The sequence below is a fragment of the Semicossyphus pulcher genome, unplaced genomic scaffold (assembly GCF_022749685.1).
Source record: "Semicossyphus pulcher isolate SPU_LCO1_2020_fin unplaced genomic scaffold, fSemPul1.0.p SCAF_23, whole genome shotgun sequence".
In the NCBI taxonomy this organism is placed as follows: Eukaryota; Metazoa; Chordata; class Actinopteri; order Labriformes; family Labridae; genus Semicossyphus; species Semicossyphus pulcher.
The window spans coordinates 11,372,860-11,394,959 of record NW_027211697.1 but is presented as its reverse complement, the minus strand read 5'-3'; the positions used below and the strand labels follow the sequence as shown (position 1 = coordinate 11,394,959).

The window sequence follows — 22,100 nt, the reverse complement described above, 5'->3', positions numbered from 1 at the left end:
AATCTCAGCGACTCTCCAAACTAGCGTCATCTGGCTTCTACGTGACTTGTATCAGGAGCGCTCACGCAGAGGTTGTGTCAGTCAGGAGCTATGGCAACTTGCGGTGAATTTCCTGTACCTCCTTCGCCGACAACGGCATACACTGCTAAAGAAGCAAAAAGAAGGAAGGAGGAGAAAAAGGCAACAAAGAGAGCCCTAAATAAAAAGAGGGATCAGATGAGTGGGAGTGTAAGGGGCTGAAGAGCGATGCAGAGGCTGCCCTGTTCCGTCTTGACAGGTGACCGTAGCTCTAACGGTAGCACTAACCGTAGTAGTGTGTACTGTTTGACAGCATCTCTCTCTGCTTGCCTCGGTGCTGCAGAGAGACGTACCGCACAATGACTCCGCCGCACACCAGTTGCCAAATGCACATACATGTTTGGTGGGAGGGGCTTACCGGAGTAATACAGAGAGGCAGAATGTCCATGCTACTTACTGCTACTTTAAATACATCATGCTACCCTGCACTGTTATGTACCGTGGCCCTTTGTCACAAGTCAGATTTGTCCACTAACTGACAATGTGCACTGCAGCACTGTATTTTACTGGAGGCACGGCTGAGGGGGAGGGGGGGCATAATAATAACCCCCAGCGGAGTCAGGCAGGGATAAATGATGATGTGTGGGAGACCTGACAGGGACACAGTAGTTTTCAGGTGAGCCTCAGGGCTGTTATCTAGCAGCAGGCGTATCATTACTTTGGATGAATATACGAGGGGTGGGAAAGCCACAGGCACACTGCTTTGAAGTGCATGTAGGTGGGCAGCCATAAATGAATCCCCTTTTATGACCTAAATTCTGGCCCTAAAACATCTGGGGTGGGGGACACTCTCTTTGTCCTAGAGTAAACTTTCAGCCTTTCGGTCAGGTTTTTATTTTGTACCTGGAACTCTTGGTCCAACTTCTTCTCAATCCAGTCGGTCACGTGAACCAAAGTGACCTCCCTCTCTCCCAGTTTAGGCCGCGCTTTCAGCTCTAGGTGAGGCGGACTCCGGAAACCATACCTGAGAACCAAGAGGAAACATTGATGTTAACAGGTTTATACTCTCATACAAGCTGAACCGTAGTCGGCAGGATTGGCATCTCCTTAAATCTCTACATGAGGCGCTTTGATGGGGAAATGTGCTTTACAAATCGGAGCACGGTGATGTTACAAATCATTGTCTCATTCGGCTTTTGGCTTCTTCAAATGATACACCTCATCATAGATCATAGCCTCAGTGTGGACGGATGTGTACTTTCCTTGCTGGATTTTAAAATAAATTCAGTAGCATTAAAAGAAGAAGAATAAAGCTGCAAAAAACATGATTTTCATCATCTTGTGACTCTCTGAATTTTCTCTATGCCCCCTTCAGTGGTCTAATCCTACAGGTTGGGAAACACTGCTGTAGATGCCAATTTCATTGTATTGTATTGTCTATATTTGTTCAGCAGAGGGCGCTCAGTTACATCTCAAGTCAGGGTTCTCACCCACTACATCCTACAGTCCTCCTTGCACTCCTCCCTGGAAGTGAACGTACCATATCCTGTCCGTGGGGGGAGGTGGGATATTGACAGCCAGCGTCCCGCGGCACTCCTGCACCTCCACGGTGAGCAGCAGTGGCGTGTTGGACACCTCCTCCATCTTCTTCTTAATGAACTCCGTCTCCGTGGCTTTCTGGAAGTACTTGGACTTGGCTATCTTGTCCACAAAGCGCATGATCTTGCTGGGCCTGTGGCCTCCCACGTAGCTACGTGAGCAGAGGATGGAAACGGAGGAGGAGGGGAGGCAAGGAGTGAGTCAGGTTCATCATTTATTCATAACAGCATCTCTTGCTACTCAGCACCCACGATGGAGGGGAGTGACCGGGCGCTACATTAAATCAGCAGCAAGCTTTCAAACATGTGGGAGTGAGTGGGAAGGTGGGTGGGTGGACTGAAAGGGCAGAACATTCTGCTTCAGCACATCACTGTGAATCTGTTGCTGCCCATTTTCAAATCAGATACGTGATGATGTTGTTGTAAGGAGACATTTTCTCACCCCTCGGCCCCAGGAGGAATGGCTTTGTCGCTGAGGAGTTCTGGGGGATCCTCCTCATCTGATGAGCCAGCACTAGATGATTCCTCGTCGCTGTCAGCCAGGCAGTATGTCCGCGGCCTGGACCTGTCACCCACATAAAAAGACACTCATTGTTGCAAAGTCGGGCTGAGTCTAATAGCTTTGTATAAACAATTCAAACCAACTCCCATTAAAAGCATCAATTCACAGCAAACTGATCTCCAGTGATTCACTAAAGAACAGAAGCTGTAATCAAAAACAAAACGTATTGTTTCAGCGACAGACATCTCTTCCCAAACTCACCAGTCATGGAACAAATCCACAGTGGTAAGCATCCAGAGGGAGCATTAGTATATCAAGAGAAGGGAGAAAGAAAAATGTGGAGCACAGACGTGTTAATTTAGCAAAGAAGCTCATCCAGCTTACAAGACAATAACAACAAATGTGGAGGAGTAAGGAGAAGCTGTGAAGGACATTTTACAATCTGACGCAGCTTAATAATCCTCATTGCAAACTTTAAACTCACCACTCTTTCCCATGCTCCCCGAGCCCCTCGCCCTCCTTCCCCAGACGGGCCAAGTTCATCTTGGTCTCGAGCGTCATGAGGAAGGAGCCCGTGTAGGAGACCTCCAGATCGAACCACAGACCTGGACAGAGAGAGAGGGAAAGACACGATACGTTAACTTTACATCCCTGTTGCTATTTCAGTGAATAAATAACCTCCTGCCTGGAGTCTAATTGCTGCGGGGTCCCCTGCAGAGCTGCCAGGAAGACATCCCATCCTCTAGCAAACACTGAAAAGGTCAGCTCTTGGGCAGCAGCGCCTCCTTATTGGCTGAGATCAACAGCCTACTTCCTGTTTACACATCACACATTGCAGGAGACGACAGAAGAATGATGCCCCCGCTGTTTGCTTAATGAGTCTGAACCTCTACAACTGATGTGTTTTATTATCACTCCTCTTCATTTTCCTCTCTCCATAAATGCTTATTGATTTGTATGTTTGTGGCAGCAGTGCCAAAGAGGAGCTAAATGACAGCTTTAAGTAAGAACATGATGAACAGTGTCTCGCTGTCTCTGTCTAGACCAAGACACAAGCAAGGAGAGGCAGGCTGGAGTGCTTGACATATCTGTACCTTTGGCTTTCTGCAAATATCTGGGAAAACCACATATTACACGACAGAAATATTATATGAGATGAGATACTGTTTTGTGTTTAGGTTAATGTAATAATCTCGAAGATTTTCATCTACATAAATAGCGACTTTCACGGAAAAAAACGAGAGCGGCGCCCAGTTAGTGACGCGTTTTCCATCACCCAGCAGTGGTTGGTCTGCCAGAGTGGGTAGGCGGAGCTAAGCGGCTGCTTTTCCGCTCTCTGCAAGTGTTGTGATTAAACAGTAATCTACTATGGCTGAACAAACAAAGAAAAGATGGATGACTACAGATACAACTTCAACAAGAAGTGAAAATCCAAAGAAGAAGAAACAAACTCGACGCTCAGATGAAGCAAACAGTCTGAAAAGGAAAGCGACCGTCAGCCAGGAAAATCAAGAGTTACAACCGGAGCCAACCGTGGACGTCACACATGCAGCACTGTCTGGATATCTGGGAAGTGTGCTCCCACAATTACTGTTTATCACCATAGGTGTCGCCAAAGAGAGCGAAACTGAGATCTTCGAGATTACAACTTTAAGATCCCTGATAACTTGTAATATTGTTAGACACATCAACAAGATAAACTCTTCTGTTTTCAGTTTCCAACCTACACCCTGTGGGTTTAACACATTGACCTTACCACTACCGCTACATCAAAACTTTGCAGCTGAACTTTTATGCAATGAGCACTGCAGTCTCAAAGTGTTCCTAGCATGCATTAAGACTGCAGAATCAATAGTCATAATAAACATATTCACAACGTCTTGGTACTGAATAAAAATGAATTAATTACATCAATAATTCCGATTAATATTCTGCGAGCAGGGCTGCACGGTGGTGCTAGAAGGTTCTTCCCTTCGGGTACTCCGGCTTCCTCCCACTGTCCAAAGACATGCTCATCAAACACTCTGAACTGCTCGTGGGTGTGAATGTGAGCGTGACAGGTTGTCTGTCTCTGTGTGTCAGCCCTGTGATTGACTGGCGATCAGTCCAGGTGTAACCCCGCCTCTCGCCCAATGACAGCTGGGATAAGATTCACCCCACCCCAGCAACCCTGAACAGGACAAGCAGCATAGATAATGGATGGATGGACTCTGCAAGCATGTGTGCATTTAGGACTTCTTGTAGTATGGGATAAACATTTTGAATCCAATCATGTGCTCACAACATTAAGAAGTCACAAACTACCGTCACTACCGACAAGATGTGAAATGAGGTATGTAACTATCGAAGCAAATGCATCCTATTCTGTTCATGCAGGTTTACAGCAGAGCACTTCTAGACATGCCGCTCCCCCAGGACTAATTATGTGCTGGGCTCCGCTGATTATGCTTTGCGAGTATATTTCTGTGGGCGTGTAGGTTCAGACAGAACACATTAATGAGCATTGCAGCCTCGGCTGTGGAAATGGGGCTGACAGGAGCATGACTCATGACTGGCGCTTTCAACTGAATGGAGAGTATTACCTTGTCAATGCTTCTATATCAAGATTAAATCAGACTAAGCTGTCGTTGGACAAACTCTGAATATTAGGAAAGAAACTGCTCATTCTGCTTTCTGCTCTGCACACCTTCCACAACCTGTTCCCTTCTTCTACCCTTCTTAAGCCTCTCTTTTCCCATTTTCTCCCCCAAAACAAGCGACCTTTGCAGGGCTCAAGACAAGCAGCAGGCAGCGTGCGTCACTGTTTCAGTAATGGAGGAGGGGGACCCAAGACATGAAGTTTAATTACTGTGGTTTAATAGAGCGAGGCACAAAGAGGGGCTAGTCACCCGAGGAGAGAGGGAGAGAGGGAAATGTCTTAATCCAGAGAGAAGAAGAGCAGAGAGTAGAGGATGTTGGAAGAAGGGAAGGAAGATTAAAGGAGAGGAAAAATGTATGAACAGATGGAGGATAGCAGAGAAAGACTGATGGTATGAAATAAATATATCTTCGTCAGTGTCTGTAAGAAGTAATGTCTTAAATTCAGTAAACTCATTAACGTTACTAGTCGAACAATTAGTTTGTTACTCGTTACTTGCGCCACAGACGTTCTTCTTCCTGTCATGCACACGTCTCCCACAGTGCATCGCTTGACCTCACGTCACGACTTGGCTAGAGTCCAAACAGGGATAAGGCAAAATGGCAGAGCGACCTACAACTTTTGAGGGATGGAGATATCGACATTACGACAACAGGGAATATCACCAAGCGCCTGCAAAAAGCAACATGCGAACACAAAGCTGGTTTCGAAAGACCCCCAGAACCAGAGTGATGCTCAAGCTGAGTGCATGCCGACCCCGACCAAGCAGCCACAGCTTGCTTTTCAACAACAGGTAACAAACGCAGAGTTTAACAGGCACAGTGATGACTCTGGGATGTAATGAGTTGCTTTCCACAGGGAGTCATTAAGTAGAGTAATGCATTACTGTTTAAAAAAGTAACGAGTAACACAATACTTTTTCTGAGCAACGACCCCAACACCGATCTCCATAGCAGACCATCCAGAACACTGTCTGACAAACATGGCATACCGAGCGCAGCTTCTCTTCCTACCTTGGTGGTCCACAGAGGGTTTGGAGGCATGGAGGATCTTTGGAATAGAAAAGCCCATGTCCAGCTCTGTCAAAGTCAGCTCATTCATCACGTACGGCAGCTGAAAGAGAGAGGCAGGTTTCACAGCTGGACCTTGAACTGAGAATCATAGAGTTACTTTAGATGTATATTTGTTTCAGCCAGTACCAGTACCCACCCTGATCTTACTGAGCTTCATCTGGATCTTTTTGGAGACCACATTGGCCCAGTACTTCTCTCCCAGGAAGTCCCAGAATATCCTTCCCAGAAAAGCATTGACCCAGGCCTCAGGCTCCACAGTCTCCTCTGAACTCCGGCGTATCTGAAGGACACATAGTGGCACTGCAGCTTTCATTTTATTGACATGAAGTTAGGGAAAGGGTTTGATCCAGGGTCTACCGACTTTAAACACCAACTTTACCTGTCAGAGGGCCAGGGGCACAAATAGCTTGACCCTTTGACCTCTCTTGTATAAATTTGCAATATAACCCTCAAATAATTAAAGAGGGGGTTTTATGCTGTTTCACATTTTAAGACATTCACGTATATAATGTTACAATGCTGCACTTTGTGACACAAAGTGCAGCCTCAGCAGGCTTCAGGGAGCTGGCCAATCAGAAGAAAGCAAGCTTGGAAGGGGCGGGGTTTCTTAAAGGGACAGAGCTGACTGAGATGTCTCAGGTAGAGGCTGTATGAGGGCCTACACAGAGTTTTTTGTAACTGTAAATTATGCTAAGCTACTCAACAGGTATCACAGAGTGAAATATGAAGCTTATTATTAGCATAATACCCCGCTCTAAAGTCTCTGACATGGCCACAAGATTAAAGGTACTGAGTGGAGTTTGCACTTTTAAGAAATAAAACCACCTCACAAGTTAAAAGGCCATGTTGCAGTGGCTTTTCCTTCTAGCTAAAGAAAGCAAAGTCATTTTAACCACTGCTGTATGTCTTACCTTTGAAAAAATGTCTTTGCTTTCATGGAATAAACCATTTATGTGGTTAATCTGATCAAAATGCGGGAACAATCGAGATAACAAGAACGCTTATTAGCACCAGGTTTGATGTCAATCTCCAGACACTGGTAACATGTTAAAACAAGGTGTGAAGTTCTTCTCTTGAGGGGCTTTTCAACAGCAGGAACTTTCCCCAGGAACTAGGAACCTTTTAAGGAACTCGATAGGAGGAACCAGGGTCTAAATTTAGTTCTCGGGTAATTGATTTACCCCCGGAAAAGTCCATGCTCATGGGGTAGCACTTTCCAAAGGTTCAGGAACTTTCAGGGCGGGGCCTGCAGTGCTGATCGTTTCTGATTGGTCGAGTATGCGTTTTATTTCACCCGCCATGTTTAAAAGACTGCAGCTGCTAGCTCACTGTCATCATCGTGCTTTGAGATGAAGAGAAAGCCTACGACAGATGGAGCAACAATGGAGCATTTATGCAGAAGACGACATCCAGCAGGAATTGGAAGCAGCGACCCGCAACGAGAAAGTATACACCAAGATATCTCTACGGTTGTCCGAGCTCAACATTGATTTGCATAATCCTCCCAGGACTTTAGGACGCTGTGGCAGACAACAGTGGGCCACAGGAACCATTTAGCTCCTTGAAGAGAAGTTCCTGTTGGTCGAAAAGCACCTTTTTTCAGTGAACTGCCAACACAAAGAAAACATGAGTCCACTCATGAAAACATGCTCATTAGCTCCTCTAGTGGTCAAAAAATCAACAGGGTACCTTTAAGTGAAAAAGCTGGAACTTCATAATGCTCTTTGGAGGTGCTGCTTCCCTTACAAATATACAATTTATCATATTAACTACAGCCAAGCAAGAAGACCAGAACTCCTAAGAGGCCCCTGTGGTTTCTAAGAAACCACTTTTCCTGGTTGGTTGTCTCCTTCTTGCTTTGCCCCTCTGTCACCTACCTTTTTGGTAGTTTTGGGGCTGCTCTCGGGGCTGTTCCCAGGGCTGTCAGTGGCAGTTGGGCTTCTGGGCGGTGCTTGGGGGTTGACATATTTGGCCATGTAGACATTATAGTCCAACAGCATCTTCTGCTTCATCCCTCCAGTGGAGCCACAAAACAGGCGCGACTGAGAGAGCTCCTCCAGGCTTCCTCGGCTGCTGCTCCTGCTGTCAGCCTCCGGGCCGCCACCGGACTGGGTGCTGCTGCTGCGGCTGTGGGAGGGTAAGAAGGCTACAAGAGGAGGGGGGAGTGGAGCGGGGTGCGGAGAGTAAGGGGAGGTTAATGTGACAGAATAATGCATCAACTGCATTTTCAGTGATTCCAATCAATGCATCATATTTCATACATAATTAAAGACTTCTCGCATCATACTGCAACACTGTGAATCAGCATCCTTTACACCTGACACACTGCATCATTCCAGTAATCCTGTTCACCCTGCACCGTCTCTATCACTGGACTGTAACAGTGTTAGTGTTTCCCTTTGAATTGGGCCTTATCCTTGCAGGCTTATAACGCACAGTGGAGACCGGTGCTATAATATGCTGCTTCTCTGTGCATGTAATCCTGCTGACCCATTCACACTCATCTGTTAGCTCAGTTGAGGGGATTGGCAGTCCCTAAGCTGGGGCTTATGCACAGATCTGATGGCTGTGCAGGAACATACTCGAGAGAATGGCTGTTCTGACTGTGGGAAGTGATTTGTGTCTGTGTGTTTGAGGCTGTGTGATGTACTGTACATGGCTGTTAGCATCTTGGTGTGGGATACTGTACATCAAACTCACCACTCTTGCAGATGCCGGGCAGACTGCCGCTTCTCCCCTCTGACTTTATTCGGGACGCCATAAGAAACCTCCGAAACCACTCCTCCTTTTCCCGGCCGGTCCTCCCAAACAGGTAGATTGTCAGATCCCCCCCTCCAGAGGCTGGCCGCTTGGGTTCCTCTGCTGATCCTGATACTTCGACTTTCTCACATTTGTCTGTTCGTTCAAGCTTTTCACCCAGCCCCGTTAATTTGTCCTCCCCAGCTTCGGGCTTCTCTCCCTGGGCTTTGGACATGAAGTCCTCCTGCTTGGCCAGCTCAATGCAAATGGGGTACTTCTTGTTCCAAACTCTCTTTCGAGCCAAGCTTTGAGGCACCAGCTGGATCTGTGGGGGGCATATAGGCCGAGTTCACACAATGAAACATCTAAAAATGATGAGAGTGATGAGTGCTCTGTGGTTTTTTGGGGATGTAGAATGCCCACATTGAAATATGTGAATCCAACTGTGAAGCAGATTAAAACTACAAATATGATGTGGCAGACTTGCCCCAGGGCGCGAGCTGCGTGCAGCCGCTAAAGGCTTTAAACACTTAAAAAAAGAGAAACCAAAAGAATCAGTGGAGGCAGGAATACAGGTTCAAATGACTCATCTAATATGAATCTACCCAGACAAAAGCTAAAATTGTCTTTGACCAGACATGTAAGAAATGTCCTTGTTTAAGCGAGCACTGTAGCTAGCATTTGAGTGGATGTACTGAACAATATCTTTAATATATCTAAATTAATTCGACCACTACTCTCTGCATGGATGTTAAAATAGCTTAAAGCTTCTGTGAGGAGTTTTTCACTGGTTGCGAAACAGACTGAAATTAATTCTGATTTCTCTATATGACCTACAAAAGCAAAGCAGACCATCAGCAACAAGCTGGATGATTTCTATATATAGTTATATTTAATGCCTGAAACTGCTGGCGGGGGGGTAGGTGTCAGACGAAGTGATTAACTGCACGCTGCCTTTGTTAACTTTTTCAAGGGTAAACATTAAAAATGAGTGATACATATGACTATTAAAGAAAGCAGGATGAGATGTTTTGTTGACAAAATCAGCAAAGAGACATGAGGTACAGCTTTGTCCACAGGGGGCGCCAAAATCAACATAAACCAAAACTTCCTCACAGCAGCTTTAAAGATATAATCTCAAAGATGTTCATGTAAATAAATGTCTGAATGAGGTAACACAATGGTGATTGAGCCAGTGGCTCACCGATGAAAGCCTTTGCATTTGCATTATTACAGACTGGGTGTCTGTGGCGACCTTCGTGGAAAAAATCGAGAGCGGCGCCCAGTTAGTGACGCGTTTTCCATCAGCCAGCAGCGGTTGGTCTGCCAGAGAGGGTAGGCGGAGCTAAGCGGCTGCTTTTCCGCTCTCTGCAAGTGTTGCGAGTAAACAGTAATCTACTATGGCTGAACAAACAAAGAAAAGATGGATGACTACGGATACAACTTCAACAAGAAGTGAAAATCCAAAGAAAAAGAAACAAACTCGACGCTCAGATGAAGCAAACAGTCTGAAAAGGAAAGCGACCGTCAGCCAGGAAAATCAAGAGTTACAACCGGAGCCAACCGTGGACGTCTGGTTGTCTGGTCTGTATGTGCCCGCAATTACCTTTTATCCCCATAAGGTGCCGCCAAATAGAACAAAACTGAGAACCTCAAGATTATAACTTTAACTATTAGCATGATTGTTGTGTTATCTGGAGGTGTGTAGCCTCGTGGTACTCTGAGGTTTCATACAGCTTCAATAAACTCGGGTCACATTCAAGACAGACACAATAATGACACTGAAATGACACCTCAGGGAGCCATTTCAGAAGACGGATAGGAGGGTAGTTGCATGATGAGGATGACTATAATGACCCCGACCGTCCGTGATAAACTGATGACAAATGTCTTCTTACTGTCTGGCCTCAGACGTACAAAACCATCGAGTCAGCACACAAAGAAGCCAAGCCAGTGCAGGGTCAGTGGCCTGTGATATTCACTCTATGTTTACACACAGTATGTGACTCTAAGTGGCTCTGTCACTGAACATGACCTATTAGCAAACATGTACTCAGGCAGAGGGAAATATGAGGAGACGTGTGCTTGATGTCGCTATCTGTTAAGTTTATCATCAAGCACACAAATAGACTGGGGAGCCAGACGAGACGCAGACACTTAGCACATTAATATCTCTACTCATATTTCACAAGCACAGACACTCATGAGAGCATTTCTTTCTTCCATTTCTCTTCAGCCACCGCACCTTGCTGTCAGTGAGGTCATAGATCTTCTGGCTGATGTAGGTGACGTCAGGTTTAGGCTCGTTGTGTGTGGCACGGCGGGAGATGTTCCTGTTGGGCTTGGACAGACGCAGGACGGAGCCCTCTAGACGGACGTAAACAGAGTGGGTCAGGGTGGCGTGATACATCTCCGGGTCATAGCTGTGGATCTCATTCATCCAGCCCTGAGAGAGCGAGGGGGTGGAGAGAGGGAGAGACGTTATGACACTGACCTCAAATAATTCAGACAGCACACACACACACACACACACAGCAGAGTCACAGTTAAACACCAAGGTTCTATGGGTATAGGTTATGTTTGACGTTGGTCAAAAGCTTATTGTGCATATGTTATTGGAACAGTGATACGAGATAGCATCCGGTAACCTGTCGGTGAAGATTCAAAGTCATTGATGACAAAAGGGTGCGTTGTAAAAGTAAGAGAAAGGTAAGTGAAAGAAAGGTACTTTCTCTCGGGATGTTTTGACACTCTGAGAAACTTTGTTAGTTAATGTGGCGCCTCAAACTAGTAAATGAAGCCCAAATAATCACAGCGCCGTAACAAAGCTCCACTGTTATGCTGCCTTTGCCATTTTACATTGAACCAAGTAATGTCTGCATTAGAGCTTTTTGCCATTATTTATAGGACAGCTGAAGAAAAACTGGAAATGTTGGGAGGAGAGAGTGGTGGATGACATGCACCAAATGATCAGCACACCGGGAGTGGAGCCTGCGATCAGTGCGTCGAGGACTGTAGCCTCTGTACACGGGGTGCCTCCTCTCGCTCTAAATGAGCTAAACCAGCGCCCCGGCCCAACAGTTCATACTAACAGCCTTTGTCCCCGTTACGCCTCTGTTACGACCTCCAATGACAGCTCAGAGGCAAACCGACTTCACCCCACCATACCGCCTCCGTGTGCTTTACAAGACGAGGCGCAACAGAGGCGTAATAATCCCGCCTTCAACTGGCAGTTTAAGAGGGGCTACTATTACTGCATGTTCGATGCTTATAGAAATATATTTTAAATATCTGATAACAGCATAAGAATTGTTTTTTTAAATTAAAGAAAGTAAAACTTTTAAATTCTCCCTGCTAAACGTAACTAATCTTTTCTTTTGCATTCTCTATACTGCAATTTCTTTTTACGTATCCGTCTGACGTATATTCGACAACATGTTTTCAGACATATAAAATGTTCTGCTTGGTGACGGTTACAGCTGGCTCGCTCATCGCCAAAGTGGTTGCCATAGGTTACGCATAATGAAATGCATAGCGTCACCCCGTCCATTAACGGCATTGGCTCCTTAGGTTTGAGACGTCACAAACCGTGTTTGAAAACGTGTTGTTCAGCCTGTCCTTGGTACACTGCAGTTTAAAAGCAGACAGGCCCAGCCATGGAGATGACTGCTGATGTTGTCCCTGATATGTCTTGTGGCGCATGAAGAACACCACATGGAGATGTTTACAAGGTTAAACACTTGATTTTCACTGGAGGGGGTCTTGAATAAACAACCTTCTTGAGTATTTTTAAGAATCCTCAACAAATCATCAAAACAAATTCTCACTCGGAGGTACAGCGACACAAAGGTCATGAAGCACAAAAAAGATAAAGTGAGTCATCTGAAACACCGTCTCTCTTTTGATTCTCAGAGGAAGAGAAAGATGAAAAGAAACTGCGTTTTCCCTGCACTTGCTCATATTGTTCATGTGCTTGTATCATGTCCTGTGCAGGAGCTCCTCTTCTGGAACAGCTGTGCCCTCTAGCCACAAGGCTCTCCTGTTCGACAGCTCGGTACCCACTAATGCACACACACATACGAGTACACACGCTTACATAACTCCCTCAAACTAATAAACATTTCTCCTCCAGAAGAGTTCCACAGCGCTGACTGAGGTTCACTAAGAGCTGAGGGCAGGCAGGGTTGTGCTCTCTTGGATTTGTTGCTCAAAGCTAAACTGTAGCTGTAATATAACCTCAGTATCTTGCTGCTGGTCCCTATGAGGCTGTATGGAGTTTAATTTTCATCCAAACTCCCACCTTATCAGTCGCATTGGAGGCCCTGAGAGCAAAGCCAATTCAACTGAAAAAACAGGGGAAATTATCCTCGGCGAGCGTTAAAGGATGTTAAAAGATAGAGACGAGAAAATAAAGTCCAAAGATACAAAACCAAAGCTCTTGGGGACAGCACTCCGACCTGCTACAATATATCCTCTATGACAGAGGAAAGATAAAGGCAGTGCCGTATCCACTTACTAATGCTATCAACTACATGTGTTTGATCGGTAGAGGTTATCTTAGCCTGCATTCAAATCTTTGACTTTCCTGTAACACAAAAGAAGGTGCAAATCTGAAGAAAGCAGCTTCAACATTCAATTGACCCTTCGCTAAGCCCCTCCCTTAAAGCCACTGTCCAATCCTACGTTAGTAACCGTAACTAGGCGCGGGAGGCCTGTCAAGCTTCAGAACAAGGAGAAATGCCAAAATGGTGCGCATATTGAATCTGCAAGTCCGACAGCAGATATCCTCAAAGTTTAGAGGGTCATATATTTCTCTTTTTCGAAGCCAAAAACTTGAGAGGAGAGATGTCGGACATGGATTAAAAATTGTAGAAGACCTCACTCGCAGCTTAGATCAACAAAAACTCCTTTGTTTGCTCCAAGGTAAGACGCTAACTAACTTGGCTAGGTTAGCATGTTAGCAAACAAAGACGGTTGAATATTAATTATAAGTTAATCCAGATCCAGTGTTTGGATCAAGCCCACGATACGCAAGCAATATCCTGATGCGCTTTAAACAAAATGAAAAAGTGGGATCACTTAGTTCTGTTATACCCTGCTGTGCAAGAATATTGTTGTTCCTGTATATGATTTTCCTTAAAGGAGAAGTTCGGTATTTTTAATCCTGGGCCCTATTTAAAAAAATGTGTGTCGAAATGACTCATAGGAACAAAAAGTTTTGGAATCGGTCCAGTTGGTAGCTTCCGGCATAGCCGCGGTACGGACAAGGGGAACTGCGCCCTACCTCGGACATAGCGCTGTGTAACCATGTTGGAGGATTTCCCCCCTCTGATCAACAGGCTGTGCTGCAGACATTCTTTCACCTGCCCAAAATTAACTAGAGAAGGCGGTCAAGAACACAGGGAACTAACGGGCAACTATCTATCGAGTAAGCAGACCTAACATATTTACATGCATCAAATTTCTTTACCTAGAAATGTCACTGTTTCTGGTTACACAAAAAGGAACTTACTCTCTAAAAAAAGGACGATCTTTGTAGGGATCATTTCGGTTATGTTACCTGGAGTAACAATCTGAGCCTGTCAGTGGTAAAAACAAGCAATTTTAGTGGACGTACTTTGATCGGGCGCAGTTGCCCTAGTCTGTACCGCGGCTACGGCGGAAGCTACCTACTGGACCGATTCCAAAACCTTTTGTTCCTATGCGTCATTTCCAAAGCTCACAGGCATAGCAACAGTAACCAAGGTGGGCGGGACTTAGCAAAGGGTCAATTGGAAACATTGCACCAAAGCAAGACCTCAATGGCAAGAAAAAAACGGGAAAACCCAACAGACTCAAACTTGGCCAACGATACAGAGCTTGTCCTTACCTTGAAGATTCCTGGTTCTTTGATATCCAGCTGGGCCACATTCCAGTGCTCTATCCTTCGCCTCCATCTTCTTGTAACCAACGAGGAGCGTCGAGAAGAGGACAACCAAAGGACCAGCAAGACTATCATGAAGCCAACAACTATCCCATGCACCACCGCGCATACATATGGAGGCACTGGGAGGATTAGATACCAGTACACCAACTGTGTCAGAAAAACGAGACCAGTCACAGGTACAGTCTCCAACTCCTCCTCTACTTTCTCCTCCTCCTCTGTGTCAAGTTCACTACACAACCCAGTGCTACCAGTATGGGGCTGCCGGGATTCTGGGTGATCCCCATCTGGTGTTTCTGTATCAGTACATATGTCAAAGTCTTCGCTGTACAGTTCACAGAAGTCCTCGTCTTCCTGTCGAGCTACCAGGGCCGACATGGAGCAGCGGCCCAGAGTGAGGGACGGAGACTTTGGGAAAGTGGATGCGGAGGTCTGAGAGAGGGCCGCGGTCGGTGCCAGCGAAGGAAAGGAGAAAAAAACAGAGTCAGGGCCCTTTCCTGTGGGGGTTTCTTCCTCTTCTTCCCCCTCTGCCCCTTCCTCCTCCTTGATGCTATAGTTGCTGTTACCTTCTGCATGTCCATTTAGCGCTGTCACTCCACTGAGCTCTGACGCGCTGGAGGACAGTGATTTAGCACGATGAGCGGCGCTTCCAACAGATCCCACTCCAGACTCATCTCCCATGATCTTACTAAAAAGCTGCAGGGGGTCTGACATCACCTCTGACAGCCGCCGCTTCGTATCTTCTATCCTGGCCTCCACCTCTTGGACCTTGAAGAAAGACCTGCCATCTGGGGACATGATGGGGGAAGAAGGGGCTGTTTTGGAGTCCCCACCTGCTTGATGGACAATGACGGGGCAGGAGGATAAGCGAGGCTGGGAGAACTGTTTGAAGAGCTGCATGTTGCGAGGCGGAGGCCGCTGGGACTGCTGTGCCTGCTGTTGCTGATGAGAGGGTTGGTGAAGATAGTGATGAGGAGACCCGTCCTGATGGTCCACCTTTGAAGTGTCTGATGAAAGAGACTTGACGAAAGACTTCATCAAGTGACGGTGCCTCGTGTGCGATGTTGCAGCTGTGGTAGAAGCCGGAGTGGTTTCTCGAGACTCAACGTCATTGGACAAGGACCTGACCAGGCTGAGGAACGGCTTGGAGGAGGACAGCGCTGCAGACTTGCAAGGTGAGGATGAGCTGGAACTTGTAGACGGTGGACTGGCTGTGGGTCGATCTGAGGGCCAGGAGGAGCTGGCAGGAGGGTTGGAGCTCAGATGGGAGTTGGTGGAGATGGGTATGATAGTCATGGCTGGAGAGGGCGTGTGTGGTTGAGGGTCAGACAGGATAGTAGATAAAACAGGAAGCACAGCACCCACTGAGGAGGGCTCCACACCAGCAGACTCAAACAGCAGCTCCTCCTTTGCCTCCAAGGCCGTGGCGACAGACTGCTCATCAGGCCCTGAAGCTTCTAGTCCTTGGGGTCCCCCTGCACCATCAAGCCCAGATTTATCTCCAGCTACCCCGTAGAGCTCCTCATCCTCGTCGTCTTCCTCCTTCCCCAGAGCAGAGAAGTGGATGGTGATGGTGTCACGGGAGAGGGAGCGCTGCACCTGCAGCTTGGGTCCGGGGACGTGACGTGGGGGAGGAGTGTCGGCATGCTGGCCACTTCCCCTGCTGCTGCTGCCCTGAGTGCTCATCACCACCCTGCACAGGGCTCACAGCCTGCGAGAGACAGACAGAGACAGAAGCAGCACACTTTTAATCAACACTGAAACGTTGGTACGAAACATTGGTGCAAGGACAGTGTTTGAGAAAGTGCAAAAAGCAATGTGATTAAATAACTTCCAATATCCCCACCTGCTCTCCACACCCTCCACATAATTAGGACAGAAGAAAACGACCTCACAGCTCTTCATTAATCTAATGTAGGTGGGCTGGACAGGTATATCCATGCTACCCAATCCATTAGCCCTCATTATGCAAGGCTGTAGCTGAGTCGCTCTCAGGTCTGCCCTCTCGCATCCTACTCATTCACTCACTTACTCCCACAATAGCATGATTAATTATTTTTTTTAGTTATTTCAGAACACATGAGGGAAACCGACATTTAAGATATATTTAACTGCAGAAAGAAGAACAAAAAACTACTGTCAGAAATCTGGTTTGTTGGTTTAAGTTTATTTTCACAGCTTGAATTGATCGTTTTGTCCACTTGAGGGCAGCGTAACAAGCTAAATACAAAACACTGACATATGCTAACATGTTAGCAAAAAGTGGCTTATTTACATATCAAGACGATACAGGGGGACATTAATATGCTTTCGTATTCATGTTTTTAGTAACCTCTTCAACAATGACAATCTTTTTTGGTCTCCACCAATTCCTGAGGGAAATATCTGAATCATTAGTCGCTTAATGTTTTGTTAGTCACTTATTTTGTCTGTGTGCCATTTGGAGCTGTGGAAGCTGCTGGTAATTGTGATAATGAGAGCAGTGAGACTGAATCATCCATCCATTAGCTATACCGCTTGTCCTGTTCAGGGTTGCGGAGGGCCTATCCCAGCCGTCATTGGGCGAGAGGCGGGGTTACACACTGGACTGACCGCCAGTCAATCACACGGCTGAGACACAGAGAAAGACAAACTTTCACGCTCACACACACAGGTACCAATGAACCTAACTAGCATGACTTTGGACTGTGTGAGGAGTACCCGGAGGGAACCCACACACACACAGGGAGAACAAACTCCACACAGAAAAATCTAAATAACAGATTTATTCTAATATTATATTATCAATATTATAAGTACAAAAGTAAGAGCATGTGTGTCCTGATTCGACTGCAAAGTGCACAGCTTTCAAAAGAACTAAAATGCCAGAGAGGGAAGTATTCTGAAATGGTCTTTTCATGTCACTTAAGAGTGAGAGTTTCACATAAGACATATATATATAATGTTACAATGTTGGATGTCCAGACTAAACGTGGGTGAAGTTTCAAATCTGCAGGTAAAAGTATGTTGGAGTAATCCCCAGGCTTCTCAGCTCAGTCTGCAGGCTGCCGTGGACGCCAGGTTTCACACAGCTTTTTCCCCACGCTGCACTTCGTGACGTCACAAAGTGCAGCCTCAGCAGGCTTCGAAAGCTGGCCAATCAGAAGGAAGCGGGCTTGTAGGGACAGAGCCAACTGAGTCGTCTCAGGCAGAGGCTGTGTGAGGGCCTGCACAGAGCACCAGTGTGAGAGAAACTGTAAATGATGCTAAGCTACTCCACAGGTATCAGAAACCTCTTTTTACACTGCAGTTCTGCCTCAGCAGCGCCGCAACGAAGCAGCCTTTGCCATTTTACATTGGACCAAGCAACGCCGACGTAAAGCCGCCCCAGTGTGTGTTTTTACAAAGCGTTCGGGCGTTGCAAAACGTGCGCAGGGTGTAAACAAACAGCGCGTGCTTCACATACACACACACAGCGCTGTTCCACCCTGCCGGCTCCGCTGTTTGCACAGACGCCGTCTCGCCTCTGTAACTACCTCCGATGCCGGCTTAGAGTCGGATATTAACCCCGCTTTAAAGTCTTTAATTTTGTCTTTTATTAGGCTATGACTGCCACGTGTTTCATTATGTCTGCGCTTTATGGGATCCTCAAAACCATAAACATGTACATTAATTCAACAAACCCTCATTCCCCCACCCAAGCATAACAATATGCAGGACATAAACACCAACACAGAAGCTGTTAGGCTCCAGTGATCACAGGAACAAGGCGTATATTGTGTAGTCACAACACGGCAGAACCAAAGTCATCCATCATGCAGTGATTTCACCGAATGAGGCCTCGAGTTGTTATTGAGTTATTGTGCCTGCTTATTCTTCCACATCGCATAGAGGCCATCATCCCTGGTTAGCATTATCAAACAGGCACACACACAAATATAGGCCCATGCACAGACAGGCACAGTACACACACACACAGGCTCTCTGCTTGTTGATAAAAATGTAATGGAAGAAGGGACGGGGGGGAACAACAGAGCAGTTTGCTTGTGTGATTGTCTGAGTTTCTGAGAAAGCCCTGGCGGCCCTCGGGGGGTCTCTGGTTGGCACCGCATCTCCAGAGATTGTGTTTGCTGGGATGGAATAACAGAGCATTTGACTTTCCCAGCCAGCCATTCACATGGCTGTGCTACAGTGGGGTTTGTGTGTGTCATCTTGATGCGAGTGTGTTGATTCAGCCATGGCTTTGCTACAGGGGCACCGCAGATCGGATAAAAACAAAGAAAGAAAGAGAGAGACAGAAAGAAGAGCAACAAGAAGAAGAAAGAGGAATAGCCTCGGGGGGGGGGGGGGGGGGGGGGGTATGTAGAGGCTGAGACGACCTTTCAGAGACGAGCTTTTGTTTGAGGTGAAATTCACTTGAAGTAAGCAGAAAGGCGGAGACGGAGAGAGAAAACTGGGAGGACGACACAGACGAGGGAAAGTGACGGAGAGGAGAAAGGGAGGAGGAGACAAATGAGTGGGGAGACAGAGATAAGGAGATGGAGGTGCTTGTTGTTGTCATCAAAGCCTGAAGGACGGACTTAAACATTTTGGAGGTCGACGAGGTGAGCAGAGGAGGATTGTTCCAAGTTTTGCCTGGAGTCAGGTTTTCGAAGGGCGCAGCCAGGATAGAGAACAGGCAGAGAAACACAGAATCATGCAAAACCAAACTACTGATGAATTAAATGATGCTTTAAAATGATGACTTGTTTTGTACTTATGTCTGCATGCATACTAAGCCGAAAAGACAAGAGACAACAAGAGAAATCAATCTGTACGGAGGCCCGGAGTGGCCATGGAATGAAAAATAAAACGAGTGCTCATTTTATTTCTTTTTCATTCCATGGCCACTTCGGGGCTCCGTAAATCTGCAATTATTTTGATAATCACTTGTTCATTTTCTAGCACAGCTGGCAAACGGCTGCTTCCAGTGTCTCTGAAATGAGTAATTACTGTCTTGGCGAGTTTGTCAGACAAAACAAGCAATTTTAAGCGATTATTTTGGCCTCCAGGAAGACAAGATACACATTTTTATGGACCAAATTTTAAATTGGTCAATAGGAAAAATATGAAACGATTTTTTGACACTGAAAATAATTGTTATTTGCAGCATAACTTTGATCATCTGTTGCAAGGAACAGTCTTAGCTCTCTTGGCTTACATGAGGCTAAGATTTCAGAGCGCTTCTCACCGGCGTTTACAGTTGCTAGGATACAAAAGTTGTCTGGCGGCACTTTCACATCCCTTGGTAGTGATGGTTAAGTCTGTTCTAAATCGCTCTGTGTGCTTAATATTTGCAAAGAAAACATTAAAACAAGGTAAAGGAATCGTGTCCTGCATTAGCAGCAGCTCTACACCTGGAAATTGAACCCTCGAAAAAACGAAAGGATTAGCTTCTCCTCTGACAAAGTTGATATCTGAAGTCCCGCCCCTTCTTGATTGTGATGATTGGTGAGGGATTAGTGACATTGACAAGCGTGGCGGCGTTTCAAAAGTTGAATTAAAGCCGCAAGCGGCGATGAACGGACCCTCGCACCCGTGGCCACATTGGGCTGTTCAGTGGCCGCAGGGGTGCGCTGCGGCTGCGGGGTGTGCATGAGCCACAGCATGTGCTGCAGCCAGGGACTGTGCACCAGTAGGTGGTGTTAACAGCATTACCCATATTCCTATGTCGTGTGTTCAGGCCGAGACCATAATCAGGCGTGTGAAATTTGATGCTGATTGAGCATTGTATATGAGAGTTACTACTTGCTCTTGCCAGTAGGTGGCGCTATGAGCATGAGCGAAAAATGATTATGTAGATTTGTTCAGGCCGAGACATCGTCATCCTGCATGTGAAATTAGGAGCAGATCGGACAATGTATGTGACAGTTGATACAGGCTCTCACCAGTAGGTGGCGCTATGACTATGAGCGAAAGATTAACATGTAGACCTGTTCAGGGCAGTACCCTCATGAAACCTGTGAAATTTTGAGGAGATTGGACATTAGATGTATATTAGAGTTGATACAGGCTGTCCCCAGTAGGTGGCGCTATAGCATTGGCAAAATAAGGAGTGTGTAGATCTGTTCGGAGCGGGACTCTTATCAAGCATGTGAAATTTGGTGTAGACAGGATGAAGTAGAGGCGAGTTATCAATGCCTAAATGTTATGGCGAGGCATAATGGCGAAGGTTATATTCATGGCGCCGCAAGGGTCACGCCCTCTGTTGTGACCTAACCAAGTTTTCTCACAAACCTTAATCAAGGTCTTAAGAGTTTCCTGACATAAATTCAAGGTTAATATGTTTAACCACCTTGGAGGAGGGGCTTGTAGAGAAAAACATGTCACTTCCTGTTTCCAGTAGGGGGCGCTAGGCCTGATGTAATTGTGTTCAGGCTGGGACTCTTGTCATACACGTGAAATATGAAGAAGACTAAAGACTGTAAATGAGAGCTATAAAATGTTCTTAAAATATGATGGGATCCCTTAAACATGAGACTGAAAATGCAACTTATAATTGTCTACAGACCTGAAACATCAATGCATATTTATTTTCTTGCATTTAAATTTATTTACAACATGCACATTAAAGTTGACATTATGTGGAGCCGCAGCATCTGAAGAGCCGGGCCAGCAAGCCTCTCTTCTTCTTGGCCTTCTTCTCAGACATTTCTGTGATCTTGCTCACGATCTCGTCCATCCTGGAGGCCATGTCGCTCTCCTTCTCCTCCCACTCCTGCTTCTTCTCCTTCAGGGTTTGGTGGAGGAGCTGCAGGGTGTTCTGGAGGGAGCTCCTCTCCTCCTGCCACATCTTCAGATGGATCTCCAGCCGCTCTTCAGCCTTTTTCTGGGCGGCTGCGGTGTCAGCGTTGCACTTCTTCAGGTGCTCTAGCTCTGCCGTGTAGGAGGCCCGGGTCTTCTCTGTCTCCTGCTGAGCTTCTGCTCTGAGCTGTTGCTCCTTTTGGAGCTGCAGCTGCAGCTCTGAAAGAGCGGCGTCAGCTCCCTGCCTCTCTGTCTTGTCCGGCTCATCAGTCTGCTGCTCCTGGTCGCAGCAGGACTGACTGTGAACTGGCTCGTCAGTCTGCTGCTCCTGGTCGCAGCAGGACTGACTGTGAACTGGCTCGTCAGTCTGCTGCTCCTGGTCGCAGCAGGACTGACTCTCTGCTGGCTCCTCAGTCTGCTGCTCCTGGTCGCAGCAGGACCGACTCTCTGCTGGCTCCTCAGTCTGCTGCTCCTGGTCCCGGTGGGTTCTGATCCACTGGTATTTGCTGGATGGCTCCTTCTTCTCCTTGCACACAGTCTTCAGACTCAGGGCCTGGTGCAGGAGATCTATCTGGAGCTTCTGCAGGTGGAGGTTGACCTTCTCCACCTCTTCAGCCTGGGCAGACTGGGTTGTCTGGCTGGTGCTCTCGCTCTCGAGCTTGACGGCCTTCTTCATTAAAGCTGCTTGTTCCTGCTGCAGCTTCACACCGAGATTCAAGATGGCAGCTTTCAGATCTCGGTGCTGCTCCTGATCAGCCTCCTCGTCTTCTTTGTCACTGGACTGGAGCTTTGCAATGCACCTCTCCAGGTGCTCATGGGCTGTCTGCAGCTGCAGGATGAAGTCAGG

General features: G+C 46.7%; 1 protein-coding gene across 2 annotated transcripts in view; it reads right to left on the bottom strand.

Annotated features, from left to right (window-relative positions):
* Window positions 1-22,100, bottom strand: part of tex2 (testis expressed 2) — a 49,019-nt gene that overhangs the window by 2,578 nt on the left and 24,341 nt on the right. The window contains exons 3-12 of one of the 2 annotated variants that reach the window (XM_069673964.1): window positions 14,438-16,202; window positions 10,814-11,014; window positions 8,530-8,893; window positions 7,707-7,975; window positions 5,966-6,109; window positions 5,770-5,869; window positions 2,603-2,723; window positions 2,059-2,181; window positions 1,559-1,768; window positions 922-1,042 (exon numbers count right to left, since the gene is read on the bottom strand). In XM_069673964.1, coding sequence (XP_069530065.1) covers window positions 922-1,042; window positions 1,559-1,768; window positions 2,059-2,181; window positions 2,603-2,723; window positions 5,770-5,869; window positions 5,966-6,109; window positions 7,707-7,975; window positions 8,530-8,893; window positions 10,814-11,014; window positions 14,438-16,177 — 3,393 coding nt within the window. In that variant the 5' untranslated portion in view covers window positions 16,178-16,202. The remainder of the gene's footprint in view (window positions 1-921; window positions 1,043-1,558; window positions 1,769-2,058; window positions 2,182-2,602; window positions 2,724-5,769; window positions 5,870-5,965; window positions 6,110-7,706; window positions 7,976-8,529; window positions 8,894-10,813; window positions 11,015-14,437; window positions 16,203-22,100) is intronic. The other variant, XM_069673965.1, reaches the window with a different exon arrangement.